A 17,914-nucleotide genomic window follows, 5' to 3' on the forward strand; every position below is an offset into this window, starting at 1 on the left:
ATAATTAGCTCTTGCACAAGCAAGAGGTGAATATAGTTGCTGTGGAGGCTGCTGGTGAAAACCAAACACTTTCTTGCCATCCATAGTGCTATTAACAATGATACACAAGGAGTTTGAAGATGAAGGTGGAATATATCTGAAGCAGCTGAATGTTTTGGCATCTTTCTGCACATATACATTCATTTTTCTCAGCTAATACATTCTAGATTTCTTTGTGATGATGATTTGTATAAGCTTTTACCCGTGCATGACTAAAGTAAAAGCAACTCCAAATATCTTATGTAGGTTAATGCATTAAACCCTGTGTGTGACTCACAATACAAGAACAGTAGAAGTTTAAGTGTAGAATTTGGCTGTAATGTAGAAGTGGAATGGTTTTAGTGTTTATCAGCCTAATGAAGCAAGTGAATACACCTGGTCAAGTTGAAATATCTAATTATTTATTCACATGGAAACCAGTAAATTTTAGGGTTTGTAGCACAAAACTTTTTGTTAAAAAAAGAAAACCAGCTATGCCATATAGCTTCTTTACCCTCAATAAAAGAGCAGTTAAAGTTACAATAAAAACAAAACATTCCAGATGACATCGGTTGGAGCACAATGTGACAAATATAATGAGAAAATCCTTGTCAGAAATTTTACCACAAGGAAATATCAACAGCTAACACCCATATTCTCCACCTAGAAATCAAGAATATTTGAGTAGATCTTGGCATAAAAGGCACGAAACACAAAGCAAAGCATGCTTGTGTCATTTCTCACACAGAAGCATTGACATTTGTGCAACATGGAAAAAGGTCAGCATTTTTCCACACTCTTCCAATATCACAGATACTTAGGGAGCAGATCTTCCCCTTAAATGCCAGTGTGTCACTCCCAGTGCAGATGGCAGTGACTACAAGAAAAGAGGAGTGTATGGAAGAGAACACATCTATAGCCTTCCAGGAAATCCCAGCTCGTACAAGGAGGAAGCTGCTGCTGTTGTATTGTTAAAAGTAACCAAATACACTGCAGGCTTTGAGTAACACACCCACTGGCAGCCAGCACTTGTGGGAAATCTGTGAGGGTGACAAGAACATAACAATGCTGGAAACCCGTCAGAAACACAGGTTTACCTCTTGCATTTAAATGTGTGATGCCTCAAATAAGCTTCTTTAAAAAAAGTTCTAGTCCTTGAAAGAAAGGGCTTTTCCAAAGAGAATTCTGCCTCTTGCACAGAGGAATGGCTTTGCTGATGTTTAAGTGTTTCAGAAATATGGATCAGACATCCCTGGCATTTCCTCCTGTCCCTGTGTGAGCAGCCTGTCTGCTATATCTCTATAACCAGCCTGTCCTCATCATCACTGCTCGTGTCATCGTACTCCACTCGCGTTTGCTTCCTCATCATCTCTAAACCTCTCTTTTTGTATGTCTTGGAAAGTGCTGCAGAGTAACTCTTGAACTCAGGGGATCTGAGGGAAATTGGGGGCTTTTTAAAGGTAGTAGTAGCTGTTCCATGTGGCCTTCCATAGGGATTGGGCTGCAGGTGTGATCCATTCCTGTCTCTGCTTCCGTGGAGGTCCAGGAGATTTTGAGACACATTTGCCCTCTCTGTGTATTCTCTGCTGGGTAACTGAGCCCTTGTGACTGACTCAGGAAGAGACTCTGCTTTTGATCCAAATGAACGTGAACATCCAGGCTGGGAACTGCGAGTTGGGTGTTCTTTGGGAGGTGAATTTGTGTCTTCTTCAGCTGGAGTTTTCTCCCTTCCCGAGGCCCGGATCACCGGGTCTGATGTACCAGATATTTGCCTCTCTGACTCTGCACTCAGTGTGTTTTCCTGGCTTGTCTCCAGATGTAAGGAAAGAGGACCAGGAGCCTCTGGGTCTGTGCTGCTGGGTTGGTCACCTGTGCCTGTGTTTGTAAAATCAGAAGGGCGAGACCCAAAGGAAGCTGCCGTTGAGTCACTCCGGAGGCTTGGCCGGGAATGCCCTGGCCCGGATGGCTGGAGCACGAGGGGCTGTGTCACCCAGCAGCAAATGGCCACATCCCTGCTGACCTGCTGCATGGATGTGGGAGCTGGGGAGGGAAAGGAATGAGCTGTCACAGCTATTCCCAGGGGAGCCGGGATGTTCTGGACACAGACGTTTGTTCCCGTGTGTTCCCTGATTTGCCCAGAAATGTCCTGTAGAAATTAGGAGGGGGGAAAAAATTAAGGTTTAAAATTTTCAATCCAGAGCAATTGATGCAAGTTTAGTTGTTCTTTTTAAAAAGCTAACATTAGTAAGTTTTCATTGTATTTTAACCCCCAGTAATACCTTTAACATATTTTTAAACATTTTAAACAAAATCTGTGCTACAAAGTAGTCTCAATTTGAACTTTAAACCAGCTGAATATAATTCACGTTTTAATTACCAATTTTTTTTAATTTAAATAGATATTAATACAGGAATTAAGGTACAATACCTACTTTTTTATCCGTTTTGTCTCTTTGTTTAACATGGTTTAGATTTTCAATATGGGAAGATATTCCTGAGTTATTCTTTCCTTCTTTTTTCCTTCTGGAAAGTGGTTTATCTGAGGTGGAATTTTGCTGGTGTAGGTAACTCTCTATTGAAAAGAGGTTGAAGAAACTTTGATTTTTATTGCCCCACATGCTAGAACTTACTACATTTCTCATCGTAGCACTGAAGTAACATCATTTTTTTAAAAAAAATATTCAAAATACTTACCTTGCACCTTTGATTGAGGAGAATGGCACTTCTTATGCTTATTGAATTTGGGGGGCTGTGATGAACAGCCCTTTCTCAAAGCATCCAGTGCTCTGTTGGGAAAACAGGGCCTCTTGCTCAGCCGGTTCACTTTCAACTGGGAATATCCATGGATGTGCCTCCCTCTGTACCTGCAGTGCCAGAGGCATTGAAAGGGTAAACAAATATGGGAGATGTAAAACCTACCAGAGTAATAACACCACCTCATCACAGACACTAAAGTCTAACAGCAGTTTACCACTGTGAAAGAGATGTTTATGCCAACTCAAAAAAAAAATAATCAGGATTTTAGGGAAGAGACCCACAATTATTTTATTACTTTTTTCCCCCCCTCTGTTGGTTTTCTAAGAGAAAAGGATTAAGAAATAACAGATCCTTTTTCCTGTATCTGGAATTTTAAAACAATACACTTCATAAAGGAATCATACAGGAATTTGTGTGGTTGTTGGCTTTTTTACTTTTCACTTCTTATGTGCCACCTATTCATCATCACTAAAGAACAGCATAAGTGTTTCAGTTATTTAGAAAACTCACACTGAATGTTCCAGCTCTGCCTTGTTTTCTACTCTGGATAGATCTTTCAGTAACTCTGAGTGACTAAATCAGTAGAATGTCACCACACACAGAGCAAGATGTAAACCTAAAAGGACGTGGTAATTCTGGTATTTGGTGTATTAGAAAATTACACTGAATTTCTTGGTTACCAATTGGGCCAGTTAGCTACTAGCATGCATGATCTGAGCTTTCAGGATGCTGTACTTACCTGAATCCCTGTAATTATTTGATAGAGCCAAATAAATAAATTCTGAGGTCAGCAGGAAAAAAGAAAAAAACAAACAAACAAACAAACAAACACCACCCAAAAAACAAATCAGAAAAAAAGTCCTAGAGGAGTATGACTAGGCTGGATGACATAGCCCTGAGTCTTCTATTTTTGTTCTCATGCTCCTCAGTGCTGCTTGCTGAACTAGACACGGTGATTAAGTTACTGACACTGATTTGTCCTCAAGGGAGTCACTCTGTCTGATTTTGGTCGTGAAATGGAATCAGAGGGATGTATGCACACAATATGTGTTTCTTATTGAAGCAATTCATCAGACATTCTGCTGCCCCACGCTCCTGAAAGATTAGAGGCTAAATCCACTGGTCTGAGCTCCCATTAGATACAGGGGAGCTTTGCTGATTGAGACAATGTGCCTTTGACAGTTTTATGCTCAAATTCTTCCTGCTTTTCATTTAAACCAAATGATCCTTTGAACTACAGATGGTTTTGTTAGTTTGTGTTAAACTTGATATTTATTCTTCTGCATTCTCCTGTGAATAGCAGTTCAGGAGCACTTTGTGCTCTGCTCTGAGCTGTAACCGGATTAAAAACGAAAGGATTTTGGTTCTCTTCGAGCAAAAGTAAATGCTGGCAAGTCTGACAGATAAGAATAATTTCTAAAGCATAGTGAGACTCAACTGACCAATCATCCTCTTGCTTTGGGATATGCCTGTTTGACTTAGAAAAGTCTGTTCCTGGTAATAAACAACATATTGGTATTTTTATGGTTTACCTTTGGGGAACTGCTGTGGTGTGAGAGTAGCTCTTTTTGAGAGATTTATTTTTTTTCCCCCAATTTTAACGTGGTTGAATTTTGGGGATGACTTTTTATTTTCTGTGGACTTTTTACACCCATTTCAGCAAAATCATGTCTATATCTAGCGAAGCTGCAAACCATATTTCTTACCATTTGGGGGTGACTTTAATCTTTTTCTGTTTGTGGCTCCTCTTGAGTTTATTTGTTGAGGGTTTTTCCTTTCTGCAAACTACAGTTTTCTTCTTTTGTTCTGAAATATTTTTGAAAGCACCACCAGGAGCTACTGAGCTTAACTGTTGAGAATATTGGGAAAAAATTAAGTAAATGAAAACTGTGAGTTACATTGACCAAGAGATTGGAAATCTGTGCTCTTTTTAAATAGCAGTGAACAACATAGTAGTTTAGTAGCACAACTCTGAATTTTTCCCATTTTTTTCTGATCATTATATAAAATATACCCAAAAGGGAAAATACCAGTTCATTCTTCTCACTAGCCAGCATTCTTACCAAAATGGTCAAGTGAAAGAAACTTAAATATTCACACAAAAGTATACCTTTCTCATGCATCAAATGAATATAAGATTTATCTTCTAAAAATGTAAATTGTAAATTCTCTATCAACAAAATCCTGTAAATGACCATGAATACACTTCTGATAATTATTTCATTTTTCTAATAAGAGGGTGAGGATGGGCTGTCAGCCAATAACACCCTCTTGAGAAGGCAAATAGGATTATTAATATTACCTCCTGCATCTGTTGTCCTTTAGAAAAAGATGAAACCAGCGTTTTTAAACTTGTGTTTGTTAAGCCATATGCCACAGTCTTGTTAATATTCTTCATTTTGAAGATAGAGATGTCGTATTTGGACAGGCTGCATTCCCTGCTGGATCCCCTGTCACAGGAGTGCAGGGAGGAGTAGGCAGAGTCTGCATTGCCCTTCTGCTCCGTGGGCAGGGGGAGGCTCCTGCTTAAGCAGCACCAGGTTAGTCGGGGCTCAGCACTGAGGGAGGGGAAGGTGCCCTTTGTGCCTGACACTGTTAAACTGCCAGAGGAGCAGGTCCTGTTATTGTGGGGGAGCACTGGGAATTCTTTACAGTGAGTGGTGAGAGTGTGGCAATAAAAAGTGCCAAAAGAATGGCAAAGATAAGTGGGGCTGTCTGTCGAGCTCTGAGGATGCTGCAGCGTGTCCTGCACTGTTGGTGAAGCATCCTTGAGGGTGCACAGACTTCTCCCTCTGTCCCATCCCACGACTGTTGGCTCTGCTCCCTTGCTAGAAGCTGATGTCTTTATCAAAGAGTCACTTCCTGAGCAAAGATGCTGTAAAACCTTTCTCTCATCTTTGATGTCAGCTGATATGAAAAAGCCACTTGTATACACAGAAGTAAAGCATATTTTCTTCTTTGGAGTCTGTGTAGAGCAAGTAGTTATGCTCATCCACTTCTCTTCTGTTTGCCTTTGATAATTCAATTTTTTTTTCTTCTGCTTGTTTTTCCAATCATCTCTCGCCATATCCTGCTGCCTGAAGTTTGGGTTATAAAAGGTGTTATCTGCTGTGGTTAAGATATTTGTTGTTTCTGAGTTGACTGGTGAACAAAATCCTGGAGTTTTCCAGTTTGTGTGTACGTTCCATCGAAGCTCTCCTGTGCCAGCCTTTTGTCTCACTTCAAATTGTAAAGGGGACCAAACCACATCACTGGGATGAGAATGGAGGGATCCACTGCTGGAAGAGCAGGAAGGGGTGGTTAGGGTGTCCGTCTCAGATGTGCAAGGTGTAACCTGTTCAGATCTAGGCAAAAGTGACAAATTTGAGGCTCTCTTGGCCCGTGGCAATTTAAGGATATATTTTGGAGAAAAGGCATTTTGTTGTGGGGCTGGAGTTGAATGACCAGATTGCAGATGATGAATTTTAGAAGATACATCCACAACATTGTCATTGAAAAGTGGTACTTTTGCTTCTATTTTCACAAGACATGTTTTGTCGTCTTTATGTGTTGCATTGTGCAAGGCAAAAGAGTTGCAATCACTTCCCCTTAATTCAGGCCCTAAAAATCCCACCAGTGAAGCTTTTGAGATACCAGCTGAATTTGAAAGGAGGTCAACATCACTGTAATTGAGGGCTTTTGTGGGGAGTTTGATTGTTTTCATATATTCCACATTCTCAGTACCTCCAGTGGATTCATTAATTCCTGTGCCCAATTTTTGTTCTTGTGCTTTACTGGAGAATGTCACTGGAGCTGTGCCAGAGCAATGGGCTCTCTCTGCTTCGCTTACTGCACTACTTTCGCTACCAGGACTAGGGCAGGACATTGAAATCATATTTTGTGTTGTCTTCTCCACTTCAAATTTCAGCTTTTTTCTTTCTGATGGTAAATTCTGGGATTTCCCTGCAGTCTCTCTGTTGCAATGGACCCACAGGCCTTGTTGGCCAGTCTCCTTAGTCCTGCGATGGCCTCCATAATTGTGTGTGGTGCTTTTAGAATCTAATTCAAATGCACTGGATTCTTTCCCAGGGCTTGGGTTTTCCCACTTGCTACTCTGTACTGGCAAGGAGTCATCATTTCTTCTGTGACAGCTGGGCTGACACTCAAGATTTTGAAGCCTGAGCTCACAACTGCTTGGAGCTCGCCCTGTGCTGCTGAGAGCTGTGCACTTCTCTCTGTCCCTGCCACTGGGGTCTTGGGAAGTTTTGCTCCTTACAGTCCGTGCACAGGCATTTGTGGAATGTGATGTCTCCATTAGGTAGGACACACTGTCTGCAGTTTCCTCAGAGGACACATTCTGCAGAACACGATTACCATCAGTACAGGTTCCTGATTTACCCGTGTTTGAAGCTGCTGTCACAAGGGAGGAATGACTGTCACTTACAGAGCTCCTGCCATCTCTTTCCTCAATAATTTCAGTGCTGCTGGCTGATTCCTTTGAGTCAGGAGTGAAGCTTGTAATACCTGTAATCTTATCCCCCCTTTGTTTCATTTTCTTGGCGTTTTGACTGCTTTTCATTTTTTGGTAGATTTTCTTAAATGTTTCATCTCCATACATTTGCCATTTTTCTTGAGAGAACATCTTTAACTTCCTTTGATTGTGTTTCTTATTTTTAGCACTGATTACTTCTCCAGCCCCAAGCTTTTTAGTGCCTTGCAACTCCTCTGAAGGAGGAGGATGATCAACCACATTACTTAGCGGCAAATCATCCACGGCTGTTTGTCTGACTAGAGCTCGGGGATGGCTATTAGGGAAATCCACTGAATTTGCAGCAAGATTGTTGCTAGGCAGCAAACCAGCAGTGCCTGTGTTTACAGACTGCTTAGTAAGAGAAAGTGGTTTTGAGCAACCTGGTTTGTCCTGTGCCATCCTTGCTCCCTCCACGAACGGCAAGGAGTTGCTCCGAGTAACAGGCACAGTGTCAATGGTCGTGGAGAACTGGGTGGGAACTGAATGGAAAAACATTGGCTTGCATTTCTCCAGGGGTGCAAAGGTAGACTTTGCTGAACAAAGGGCAAGATTCTTTTTCCTATTTACATCACAAGTTCTGATATCAAAATGGAAAGAGTCTTTGTATGTGTAAGGCATTGGCAGGTCAATGCTTCCCTGTTTGGAAAGGACAGTTTTCCTGGGCCTGACATTGTCTAACTGGGTATCATCCACCACACTTTTGTTATGAGAAATAAGTTTTGAAATGTGTTCTTCCAGCCTCTTTTTCTCTAGCATGGAGGCTGCAGCTTTCTGGGCTGCCTCTGGCTTTGCACTGCTTCCGGAGGCACACCTGGGGCTGCTGAAGGCAGTTTCGCTTTCCAGCTCCGTGCTGTGCTCACAGAGGCTGTGCAAGGGGCTGGGTGATGCCAGCTGTTGTTCTGTGCTGTCAGAGCGGGACAGATACCCCGAGTCAGTGCTCTCACACTTCTTCAGCTTGCAGTCCAATGGCTTGTAATCCCACTGCTTCTCCGAAGAGGTTGCTTGCTGCCTTTGCAGCTGAATATGCTTGTTGGCAGTTGGAGTTCTTTGTTCCTGCATCTTCTTCCTCTGACACGGACCATTTGGCAAAGCTCCTGGAGATGATAAACTGCGAGGTTCTCTTTCAGGAACCCCTTGATTAGCCTTTGAACTGAAGGATTGATTCGTTGTTTCTTGATTTTCTGAAAAAACTGGTGAAGTGCTTGTTGCTGGCAGTGAAAGCTCGTGAAGTTTTTTAGTGTCTGGTCCAGCACTGGTCTCTGAACTTGGTTGTTTCATCTGTATCCCCTTGTCCTCACTGGTGCTGCTCAGTGGTTTGCTGCCTTGGGCTGAGGTGGTGCTCTCTGCTGATCTCCCATTTTGCTCTGATGCCCCACTGGTGTCAGAGTCTGAGGGCAGCCTGGTGTTGTTGACGTGTGTTTGAGTTCTCCTGTGTTTATACAAGTTGCTCTGAGTTTTAAATGCGATGCCACAGGTGGTGCACGGAAAGGGCCTCTCTCCTGTGTGGGAGCGAATGTGCTTCTCAAGGACACTTGGCTTCAGACAATCTCGGCCACAGTGTTTGCAGATATATTTCCCAGCTTTTTTGGATTTTCCTGGGCTTCCAATAGATGCATTTACACAAGAACTCGGTGATGATAAAACTGGTAAAGTGCTGACTATGCTCAGTGTTAGACTTTGCCCAAGTTGTTTCTGAAAAACTGACTGAGGCCGATCTGGGCTTTCCGGAGGGACGAGTGGGTTGAGGATGAGGGGAATGTTGGTGCTGTCGAGATGGACACAGCTCCTGGCGGTCACTAACTGCCCGTGTGGCTGGAAGCATCCTGCCTGGACAGGCTGGTACAGCGGGATGGTGAGGGCTTTGAGGTACACGGGCTGGGACAGCGCCGGTTCCCGGGGAAGCACAGTGCCCTGGCCCGGATCTGAGGAGCCCTGCGAGGGCTGCAGAGAGGAGGCTGGAACGGGGCGATCTGGGGGTGCAGCTGTGAAACCAGGTGCCTTCTGTGCCTTCTGTGCCTCCATGCCAAGGGCTCTCTGCCACGTGCTCAGGTACCTGTGAGGAGGGGAAACAGAGCAAGTAGGAATCTTCAGGCAGCAAATAAAATACAAACATTCAACTGCTGGACTAGGAAAGTCAGAGGTTAAGAATATCACAAATCTTACACACAAGCATTATACAGACAACAATTACTTCATTTTCCAATTAAATTGATTCATTTTTCATTTCTTATCTGGGAATTAAAGTGTAAAGAACATTTAACACTGCATTTAAAACCACTCTTACGATCTATGATAGATACCCAAAGCATTAGAAATAAACCTGAGTTTCAGATTTGCAAATGGAGGCTCTCAGTACATCAGAAATAATACAATTTTAATTTTCTGGAACCATATTCTCATTATATATGCGTATCATGGTTTTATATTTAATTAACATTAATAATTGTTAATATAGAAACACGGGACAATGGAGGTTAGAGGGGACCTCAGGAGGTCTCTAGTCCAAAGACCTGCTCAGAGCAGAGTCAGCACTGAGGTCAGATGAGGTCGTCAGGGTGTTACCCTGTCTGGTTTTGAGATCCTCTGAGGATAAAAACTGCACAGGTTCTTTGGGCAACTGTTCCAAACACAGGACAGTAAACATGGCTTCATACTAATCTGTGTTTACCCAAATTTAAGGGGGCTAAAGCCAAACATATTCCAGCAAGTGGTGTAAAATGGAAATATGTGAACAAAAGTAAACTGATGTCCTGTTTTACAAGTGAGATTTACATAAATATGCGCAAAGTAGAAAAGATGGTATCATAGGAAAATAGTGGGATAAATTAAAGCTGGCTTTTGTGTAGCCCTAATTCATTTTATTTAATAAATGGAGATATTATGGTATGCTGCTTATTTTTAGATGCTTTTAATGCCAGATGAAAACATCTTCTAGACACAGTTTTTGAAAAAAGTGAGCCTATTCTTATGAAATTTGTCTAAATATGTGCAGGGTTGGTGCTGGTCCAAATTAGTTCTTATTTCAACAAAAATTTGTATTGTCTTTTTTCTTTCATTAGCAACAAAGAAGTAAACTATCAAAATAATCAAGTTGAAAATTATCTTTGGAGGAGCTAATAGGGGCATGAGCATAACCCCTTGTAATTACAGTCAGGGTGAAAATCAGGTGATCTGTGAATGTTTATTTCTTACTCAGCTTTACTCACAGCTCTGTATCAGTTTACTGCTATGAATAATGGGCTGCTCTTGTGCAAATAGTCATTAAAAAACCCCATTTGGAATAACATAATTGGTGGCTAAATTTGAAATCTGCAATTTGTTGCTTTACTGCACAAGCTGTAGTGGCGTTTCTGTAACTTCCTAGGATCATTTTAATAGGTAATCATTGCTGAGAAACAGTAAAAGGATTACTTAAAAACACTGTTTGAAATTTGTACTGGTTCCATCCCAGAAAGAAACCTGTAAAATGAACTGATGTGTGCACGGCATTGTTAGATTTTTCCCTTTCTCCTTTCCCATGAATGTTATAAACCAAGTTCACTTATCACACAGGGACTTTTCTTGTCCACTTTCAGAGATTTCTACGTGGAATAATCACTTAAGTGGCTTTTTGCTATAGGTAATGATTATATTGATGGAAGAATGTTAAAAGAATATGGCTTGTTAAAGAAATTAAGTTATTATCCATATTGTGTAGTGTGGTGAACACTACAGGAAAAAAGTGGATTTCTCTGATTTGCAAAGTGATGTTATCAACATTTCAAGTCCATTTAAGGTTGTTCTTAAGTTATACAGGCACTTTTAAATTTTAACACAGCATACAATGAAAACAGGAGCAAATGATAAGACATGAGCCCATGATAGTCACAAACTAAGCATGCAGTAGTTTTTCCAAAGATGTGGGGAAAAAAAGAAGTTGAGGGGAAAAAATACACTGCAGAGTCCAGACTCCAAGAAGTGAAGCCTAAATACCCTGCAGCCAGAACATCCAACAAGTACCACACCAGATGAAACAAGTCACAGTGGTTGTGCTCCCCTCCTTCCCCTGGAGAGAAGTGTGGAAATACATTTCCACATATTTTACATTTCCTCCCAGTCAGCTCCAGTGTCACAAACTACTTCTCTCCCTGAATATCCCCATGGGCACACAGAGCTGATGGGCCCTTCAAGGCCAGCCTGAGTCAGCAGGACTCACCATGGCCAGATGTTTTTCATATGAATCCTGTGGTTCCCAAATACCAGAGACTCTCTGTAATTTCACTTATTAAGTTTCTGGGGCCCAAAATTCAGTGTAATTCTGAGAATCATTTCAGTGCTCTGCAATGGTCCACAAAGAAAATACCTAAGTGGTGGCAGAAATTTTAAAGGAAAGTTTTAAACAATGCTAAACAAGTAAGGTAATGGTGACACACAAGGTCATTACTGTTAAGAATGTAATAACACGTTTCTACCAGCTGTGGTAGTTTCCTGCTTTTCACAGCAAACAAACAGACTTTCTTCCTAAGTGAAACTGCCCTGACTTGTATTCTACTGGGGCAAATACGATCAGACTTTTCACATCTGTTGTTTATATACCAAAAAAAAGCCACTGTATTTCTCTGTACATTGACAAAAATAGCTCATCTCAAACTAGTTCTGCCCCAAGGCTGATGCTGGGTAGTCCTTGCCTAAAGTAGAAAAACTTCCTTTGTTGATTATCCCCTGAGCTCTGTTACTGAGCATCCACCTCGTGTTCCCAGCTGTTTGCAGCTTGTGGCATTGAACTACCAGCATAAGAACTTGATCTTAAGTAGATAAGGAAAAATAAACAGAACTAAATGCAGGATTTGGCCAATCCAAAATTATCTAAATTGATTTCCTAAGCTATCAGAACTGGTCACTAAAAGTCCATTTAAATACAATTATTTTGTTCCTAGTTTGAATTCTAGCTTCAGGTACACAGCATAGATAGTCCTGTGGAACACTGAAAAGTCAAGAAGTGGAAGAGTTTCAGATAAAAAATCATTGTATCAGAAAATGTCTTACTCACTTTATAAGTATAAAGTATTTTAACAGGAAAGGGTGGTATAAAAAACTCATTTTAAATCCAGTGTGTTCCTTTTTTATAGAATCTTTCTTGAGTTCCAAATACATTTTATAAAACTTGTTTTATTTTGTCAGCACTGTTATAATAATCTTGAACTACACAAGTGAAAGATTTTTGTCACATGTAAGTGCTCTGTCAGCTGCCCTTCATTATTAATTAAATCAATAAATAAACATGTAACTACTTATTTCCAGCACTTCTATATAATTTTTTTTTGACACAACATTGAGAAGAGCATCAGTCCCTAAGCAGATGCAAAGCTCAGTTGCTCAGTCCCCACCTTGGTCCACAGGTATAACCTGGAGACATGACAGAGGTTATTTTTGTAACCCCACAGAAGCAGGTTTTCAACATTCTGAACATACACAAAATACTCAGTTATACTACAAGTCTTTGCCTTTCTAAAAAGCTTTAGGTGATCCTTACCTTAAATAAACCAGAGAGCAAACAGAAGTGGAATCCTCTTTAGTCTGGAAATCATTTTAGCTCACGTACCTTTGACTGAGCCAGGCATGTCAGCAAAAAAGCCTCATTTCTGTCATTGATGCAAGCAGAGAGAAACGAGGACAAAGGCTTGCAACAGATTAGAAGTAGGAAGTTGGGTGGTTTTCTTTTTTTTTTTTCTACATTGGTGTCACAGTGACAACCTTCAGAAAACAGGAAGAGCTGAAACAGGAGAAAATGAAGTGACATTTCAATCTCTCCATATCCTTTATCACTCTCTATGTAGGAACCTCTACACAGAATCTTCACAAAATGGGGATTCTGTGCACTGCATTCAGTTGTACCATTCCATGAAATACCCTGACACAATGGTAGGCTTTTTTCTTTATACCCCTAAAGGTAATTTGCTTGTAACGAGGTGGGAAAGTGCCTCAGGAATGTTAGAAGTGTTTAGGTCATGCTCAACAAACCTCCCTAAATTTGTGGAAACTGCAGGGAAAACAGGATAGGGGACAGTCAACAGCAGTGAAAAGATCATTTTAAAAGATTAGATTCTGTGTGTGGGTTGAGTTCAAGAAGAGTCCTCAGGTAACACAGTTCAGCAGCACTGAGGGGTCCTGGGAAGGGGCAGCTCTTCTTCATCCAAACACTCGTTTAAATTATGGACTGGGATGGCTACGCCCTCCACTGCTGTGAGACTGAGTGAATCCCAAAGTGGAATATAAATTCTCAATAATGTTACCAAATTGGTATATCCAGCCTGTAAAATTTCCTTAAGAACATCATATTTTGGAAGACGTAGCTTTTAATCTTCCTGCAATGAGCATCTGCCCAGTTCAGACACTGCAGCCTGTCCCTTGTAAACTGGATAGTGATGAAACTGTAAAGTTCTGATTGTCCAATATCCACTTCAGTGCAAGCTCTTTCTTTTATTAATTCTGGTGAGAGACTAATGCTGGAGGCCCCAGTGGATTTTCATTCCACTCAGCTTTATTGATCCTGGAGAGTTTTTCCTGTTGTTTGGATTGCTTTCCATTTGTTTCTGGAGCCCTGATTTAGTAGGCCTCTAGTTTTGGAGGTGGAGAAATATTTCTGTCTTGTTCTTCCTATCTTTCTTGCCTATCATCTAGTTATTCAGGGGCCAGAAAAGCTCTTAACAAGGCCTGGTATTGTTGCTCAAAATCCTTCTTGTTTCTACCATAGCCTGAAATGCTCCCAGTAATTGGTAATGCCACTGCAAATGCTTAAAATCAGTGAATCTAGAAAATACTTGACATTCTGAACTGTTTTACAATGACTCATGCTTCTGCTCTACAGACTGTCTGTCCAGATGGAGAGAACTACATGCAGCAACTAGTTTCAGCTCTGCTGGGAGATACTTTCCTAAAGGAATGTGTTCTCACCTCTGAGTGAGATCTTCTGGAGGATTACTGCATGCTACAGTCAACAAACCAACGGGGAAAAAGATGCACATCTTATAATAGAACACTGGCATGAATCAAATCAGACAAACAGATGATTCTGGGCATTTTACATAACCAGTCAAAATTAGTTTCTCTTCAGTTCGATCACATATCTGCAGCCCATTATATTTTAATCCACTTTGAGACTGACTATTATTAAGTTAAGATGAATTTACTCAAAAGGGAGACTTGTTTTAAACAGTACTAATTATTCCAGAAGTATGCTGGAACTAGGAACAAATTGAAAACATGTGTAAGCTTTCAAAATTCATTATTTAGGCCACTCAGTAACATTCTGCATGCTAAAGCTGCAAACTTCTTATCCTGAGATACTTGAAGAGGCAATAATCAATTAAAGCAAGTTACAACTGAAGCAAGTGCCTGTGTGGATATTTGCCACTATCACACAGGTTTCAGGGCTTAGCGGAACCTTTTGAAGCTTGATCTAAAATCTCTAAATCTTGAATAAGTGACTCTGGAATCAGGCTGGCTCCACAGCATCCTGTGATTCTTCCCATTTATATGGATGAACAGGTTGCTCTAATGGCTAGAAGGAATTTGACCTGTGCACATAATACAGAGGACCAGTATTACACTGCATTAACTATGTTTGGAATGAAGTTAAATTCTTAATCGATCTATTTTTGTGTGTCACTTCCTAAGATGGAATCTCTGTGCAAGATTACTTATACTCATTTAAGTTCAAAACACTGTCCTGCTCAGAGAAACTTCTCAGTTGTCTCAGTGTACAGCAAAACATCTATTTTGACTGTGTATAAAGATCAGCCATGGCCAAGTACTGCCCAGGAGGGAGTGTGTGGGGCTACACTTTGCTCTCATTTCATGTCCTAAGCAGGACTTGGGGAGATAAACCCACATCCCATTGTTATGCATTTCTGGGTCCCAGGTATCTGTGGAAAAGGCACTGTCCCAGGTGTTCCAATCCCTGCAAAGGTACAGAGTTCTGTCAGAGGGGTGATCAAGTGAAAGTAGCAATAAGCAGCTTCCCGGGCTAATGAGAGAGTAAGATTTTGAAGATCCTACGTGTTTTAAAGAACTTTTCAAACTGAAACTGAAGCATCTTTTAGGATTGTTAATTGCTCATTTTTCTTCTGAGGACAGTGATGCTGAGACCAGCACACAGTATCTTTCTGTCAGCAGAAGACACAGACACTGGGATTTGCATTCCCCCCACTGCCGGCTGGCACAACGTGACAGTGTTTGTGAACTCCCTTGACTGACTAGACAAAACTTCTACTTAAATATTAGTATCATAACGTAATAGTGAACCACAGGGTCTGAAATAAATGTTGTGCAGGTACTTGAAGCACCCCTTCTCCGATGGAAACAGAGTGTTTGTGAGTGTATCCCAATTCTGGCACTTTCTAGTTCTCGGTTCAAACAAGCCAAATGGAACTGATACCTTTCCTGATTAGCCCAGAAATCACCGTTCATCTTGCTTTATTTAAAACCTGTTTCTGCCCTTGCTCTTTTCTCAGTTTGACTTCATATCTTGAAATGTCTCATAACAGAAGTACTGACTTCACCTTTTCACTTGTTCTTATGGGATGTGTCTGATCTCACAGCACTGCCAGTTCCACCTGCAGCCTGCTGGGACCTTTGAACAAAGTTGGGAGCCTCAGTTCCCTGCAGAATTGGGCTGGAAATGTGTAATTCCCTCATCTTCTCAAACCTTTATAGTCTTTCAGTGGTCACATTTCAAATTCTGACTTTGGGAAATCTTACTGGTTAGTAAGAAGTTCATTGTTCTGAAGTTTTGCCTCGTGTGTTATAAAAGTATAAAGCAACTCTAAAACCTGCCGCCTGAACTTTGAAATTCTTGTACCATAACCTGAGGACAAATATTTTTGACACCAAACTTCCACAGTTGTTTAATATCAGCAAAACTGGCAGGGTTTTTTTAACTATTATTTTTGTAAACACTGTACCAGAATACAATATTAAAACCTTTTAAGAAGAATAGGATCTGTAATAACTTCTCTTCATCCTAAAATAACAACTGGTTTGAACATTATTATGCAGTTTTCTATACTTTTTTATTCTCCTTTTCTTGAATGTCCATAAATGAAAACATTCAAAAGGCTTAAATCAGTAAGAACATTGTAACCTAAAATATATTTTAGTGTGGAAGTAAACATTGCATTAGCTTTTTTGATCTCTTCATGCAATTTATATCAGAGAATATTTCCTATTCTACTTCTTATCCAACTACTTTTCTCAGTTCTAGTCATAAGAAAAGCTTTCTAGTTTATTATATGTCTTTATTTTACATTTACACCACTTCTTTCTAAAAAGACACATATCTAAAACATCTGTTGGTTTTGTAACACTGTCAGTGGCTTCACAATGAGGAAAAAAGTAAGATTTTTAGTGTTTAAAAACCTCCAAGGATTTTGATTGTTTCATCCTTTCATCAAATTTGCTCCTGTGCATTTCCCACATTAGGAAAGAGTTAACAACCTCCAGCCAGCAGACTGCAATCAACAGGTTGTTCTAACAGAAAAATAATAACCCTAATACATCTTTTAAAGTTTAGGAGGTTGGACTAAATGATGAAAAAATACCAATTAAAGCCCTCTTAAAAGCTGAAGTGGGGCCAGAACTGAAATGCTTTGTGTTTTAGGAAAAAATCTTTCTCGTTGCTAAGTGAAAGAACCATCACATTAAAAAAATTAGAACTTTAAAATTTCTGCCTTACCATCTCGAATTTAATTATCTGCCCACATAAAACGAGAACGAAACACTTGCTAACCTTTAGGTGGCCAATTCACAGGCAGGTGGAGAGGTTCAGGTCCCTGGAATAGCGTTGAAACAAAAGAAGCATCCTGTTTTTCTTTTTTCAGTGTCTCTCTCTTCTCTTTTTTTTTTTTTTTTTTTTTTTTTTGGAGCGTTTGAAAACTGAAAGGTGGGTGGTGGGGTGTGTGCAAAGAGAGGAGGGGGTGAAGTCAGCCCACGCTGGTGTAGGAAGAGTTTTAATGGCCGATGCTGGTAATATGGTTTGCCTGCTACAGTGTCTGCACTACTGCAGCTCTGTGTGTGGGCGTAAAGAAATGACACGACTGGGTTTCAAACCATTACACTGAAGATTTGCAAACAGTTAAAAAAAAAAAAAAACACACACACACACAACCCCATCAGGCACAAATGAAAAATTATCACTTTTTGCCTTTTATTTTTTTCCCAAGGTTTGTTTGTTGCTTTTTTTTTTTTTTTTTGACTTAGACAGGCAAGTTTCTTCTTCATCCTCTAAATTAAAAAAAAAAATAATAGGTAAATTAAGTATTTAGGAAGGTTTTTAGATTTTACATAGTGTGAACATTTTGTTATGGGTTTTGCTGCTGTTTTTTAATTAACCTACAAGACCTTCTATTCCAGAAGGCTGTCCAGATTTCCATGGTAAAAGTCTTCAGAGCACACCTGTATTTCTGCCTTTGGATGTGTTAAATAGGTACCCAGATCTTGGGAGCACCAAGTAGCACTATAGGATAGACAGAGCAGCCACTCCACAACTGGCCAGGTAGGAAAAATGAGGCCAGGACTATTTCCTTGAATATTCCACAAAACACAGAAAAGAAAACATGCTGGCACCCACTTTTGTTCAGTAGTCCAGCAATG

At 40.5% G+C, this 17,914-nt stretch overlaps 1 protein-coding gene across 3 annotated transcripts; it reads right to left on the reverse strand.

The window, feature by feature from the left end:
- Positions 1-418: 418 nt before the first annotated feature.
- On the reverse strand, positions 419-17,331 carry ZNF831 (zinc finger protein 831). 3 transcript variants are annotated; one of them, XM_064674103.1, is made up of 7 exons: positions 17,052-17,331; positions 12,798-13,037; positions 5,078-9,338; positions 4,482-4,624; positions 2,713-2,882; positions 2,451-2,590; positions 419-2,164 (listed from the first exon to the last, which is right to left on the reverse strand). In XM_064674103.1, the coding sequence occupies exons 3-7, from the start codon at positions 9,305-9,307 to the stop codon at positions 1,310-1,312; spliced, it is 5,538 nt and encodes a 1,845-aa protein (XP_064530173.1). In that variant the 5' UTR covers positions 9,308-9,338; positions 12,798-13,037; positions 17,052-17,331; the 3' UTR covers positions 419-1,309. The 3 variants fall into 3 exon arrangements, with proteins under 3 accessions (XP_064530173.1, XP_064530171.1, XP_064530172.1); XM_064674101.1 differs by lacking the exon at positions 12,798-13,037; XM_064674102.1 differs by having other exon boundaries at positions 12,867-17,331.
- Positions 17,332-17,914: the final 583 nt, after the last annotated feature.

The sequence above is a fragment of the Pseudopipra pipra genome, chromosome 17, assembly GCF_036250125.1.
Source record: "Pseudopipra pipra isolate bDixPip1 chromosome 17, bDixPip1.hap1, whole genome shotgun sequence".
Lineage (NCBI taxonomy): Eukaryota > Metazoa > Chordata > Aves > Passeriformes > Pipridae > Pseudopipra > Pseudopipra pipra.